This window comes from Phoxinus phoxinus (genome assembly GCF_949152265.1).
Source record: "Phoxinus phoxinus genome assembly, contig: scaffold_110, whole genome shotgun sequence".
In the NCBI taxonomy this organism is placed as follows: domain Eukaryota; kingdom Metazoa; phylum Chordata; class Actinopteri; order Cypriniformes; family Leuciscidae; genus Phoxinus; species Phoxinus phoxinus.
The window spans coordinates 6,098-7,500 of record NW_027639352.1 but is presented as its reverse complement, the minus strand read 5'-3'; the positions used below and the strand labels follow the sequence as shown (position 1 = coordinate 7,500).

General features: G+C 43.0%; 1 protein-coding gene across 1 annotated transcript in view; it reads right to left on the bottom strand.

Moving 5' to 3' along the window:
- LOC306994305 (polyribonucleotide nucleotidyltransferase 1, mitochondrial-like) overlaps positions 1-1,004 on the bottom strand; it is an 8,919-nt gene extending 7,915 nt beyond the window's left edge. Inside the window, exons 1-3 of the mRNA XM_079639916.1 lie at positions 940-1,004; positions 779-862; positions 615-698 (exon numbers count right to left, since the gene is read on the bottom strand). Of these exons, the coding sequence (XP_079496042.1) occupies positions 615-698; positions 779-862; positions 940-964 (193 nt within the window). The 5' untranslated portion in view covers positions 965-1,004. The remainder of the gene's footprint in view (positions 1-614; positions 699-778; positions 863-939) is intronic.
- Between the last annotated feature and the right edge of the window lie 399 nt (positions 1,005-1,403).

The following is a 1,403-nucleotide window of genomic DNA, read 5'->3' as shown; positions in this document are numbered from 1 at the left end:
GTCTTGAATCTGAGGATGAGTGTTTAAAGGTCTTGAATCTGAGGATGAGTGTTTAAAGGTCTTGAATCTGATGATGAGTTTAAAGGTCTTGACTCTGAGGATGAGTTTAAAGGTCTTGAATCTGAGGATGAGTTTAAAGGTCTTGAATCTGAGGATGAGTTTAAAGGTCTTGAATCTGATGATGAGTTTAAAGGTCTTGAATCTGAGGATGAGTTTAAAGGTCTTGAATCTGAGGATGAGTTTAAAGGTCTTGAATCTGATGATGAGTTTAAAGGTCTTGAATCTGATGATGAGTTTAAAGGTCTTGAATCTGATGATGAGTTTAAAGGTCTTGAATCTGAGGATGAGTGTTTAAAGGTCTTGAATCTGAGGATGAGTTTAAAGGTCTTGAATCTGAGGATGAGTTTAAAGGTCTTGAATCTGAGGATGAGTTTAAAGGTCTTGAATCTGAGGATGAGTTTAAAGGTCTTGAATCTGAGGATGAGTTTAAAGGTCTTGAATCTGAGGATGAGTTTAAAGGTCTTGAATCTGAGGATGAGTTTAAAGGTCTTGAATCTAATTATGAGTGTTTAAAGGTCTTGAATCTGATATGTTCTGCAGATCATCCTCTTCACCTGTCTGAGCCTGCAGTCTGCGCAGATTAAATCCTCCGGGACCGACGAAGCGAGCTCGTCTAGACACAGGCACGCTGACGTTCTCTGAGGAAGAGAGTTCACAGCAGGATCAGAGAAACAGCAGGAATATGAATCGCACACGAGGAACGGATCACTGATCATACCCACGACCGGCCCGTTCTCCTTCCTAGAGCTCCGGGGTTTGGAAATGCTCTTATTCATGATGCCTAGAATCTCTCTTTTGGCCACTGAAAGAGAAAGCAGAAAACAGCACGTCAAGCACCCACTGTTGTGCGTCCCATGATGCTCGTGGAGCGAGGCGTACCTGTGGCCTGCTGTATGGCCTCCATCACGATCTTCAGAGGAAGTCCTGGGATTTTCACATCAGCCTGCGGGAAACAGAGATGACCGATCACATGATGGAGGCGTTTTACTGGAGCGGTCTATCTTAAAGCTCCAGTCCGTAACTTTTTTGGGGTTAAAGATTATCCACAATAAATATTTGAGCAAGTACATAACCAGCCAGTGTTCAAAACTATCTGCTTGCCTTAGCTCGATTCAAAACGGTAAGCTTGTAATAATGTTTTAACTCCTGGTGGATTTCCGCGGGAAATTCGAGCATGTGTTTGCGTCATGACGCCACATCTGTACACATAAGAGTCTCGGCTAGATTAGGCTATATTGCTCATGACGCCACATCTGTACACATAAGAGTCTCGGCTAGTATAGGCTATATTGCTCATGACGCCACATCTGTACACATAAGAGTCTCGGCTAGTATAGGCTATA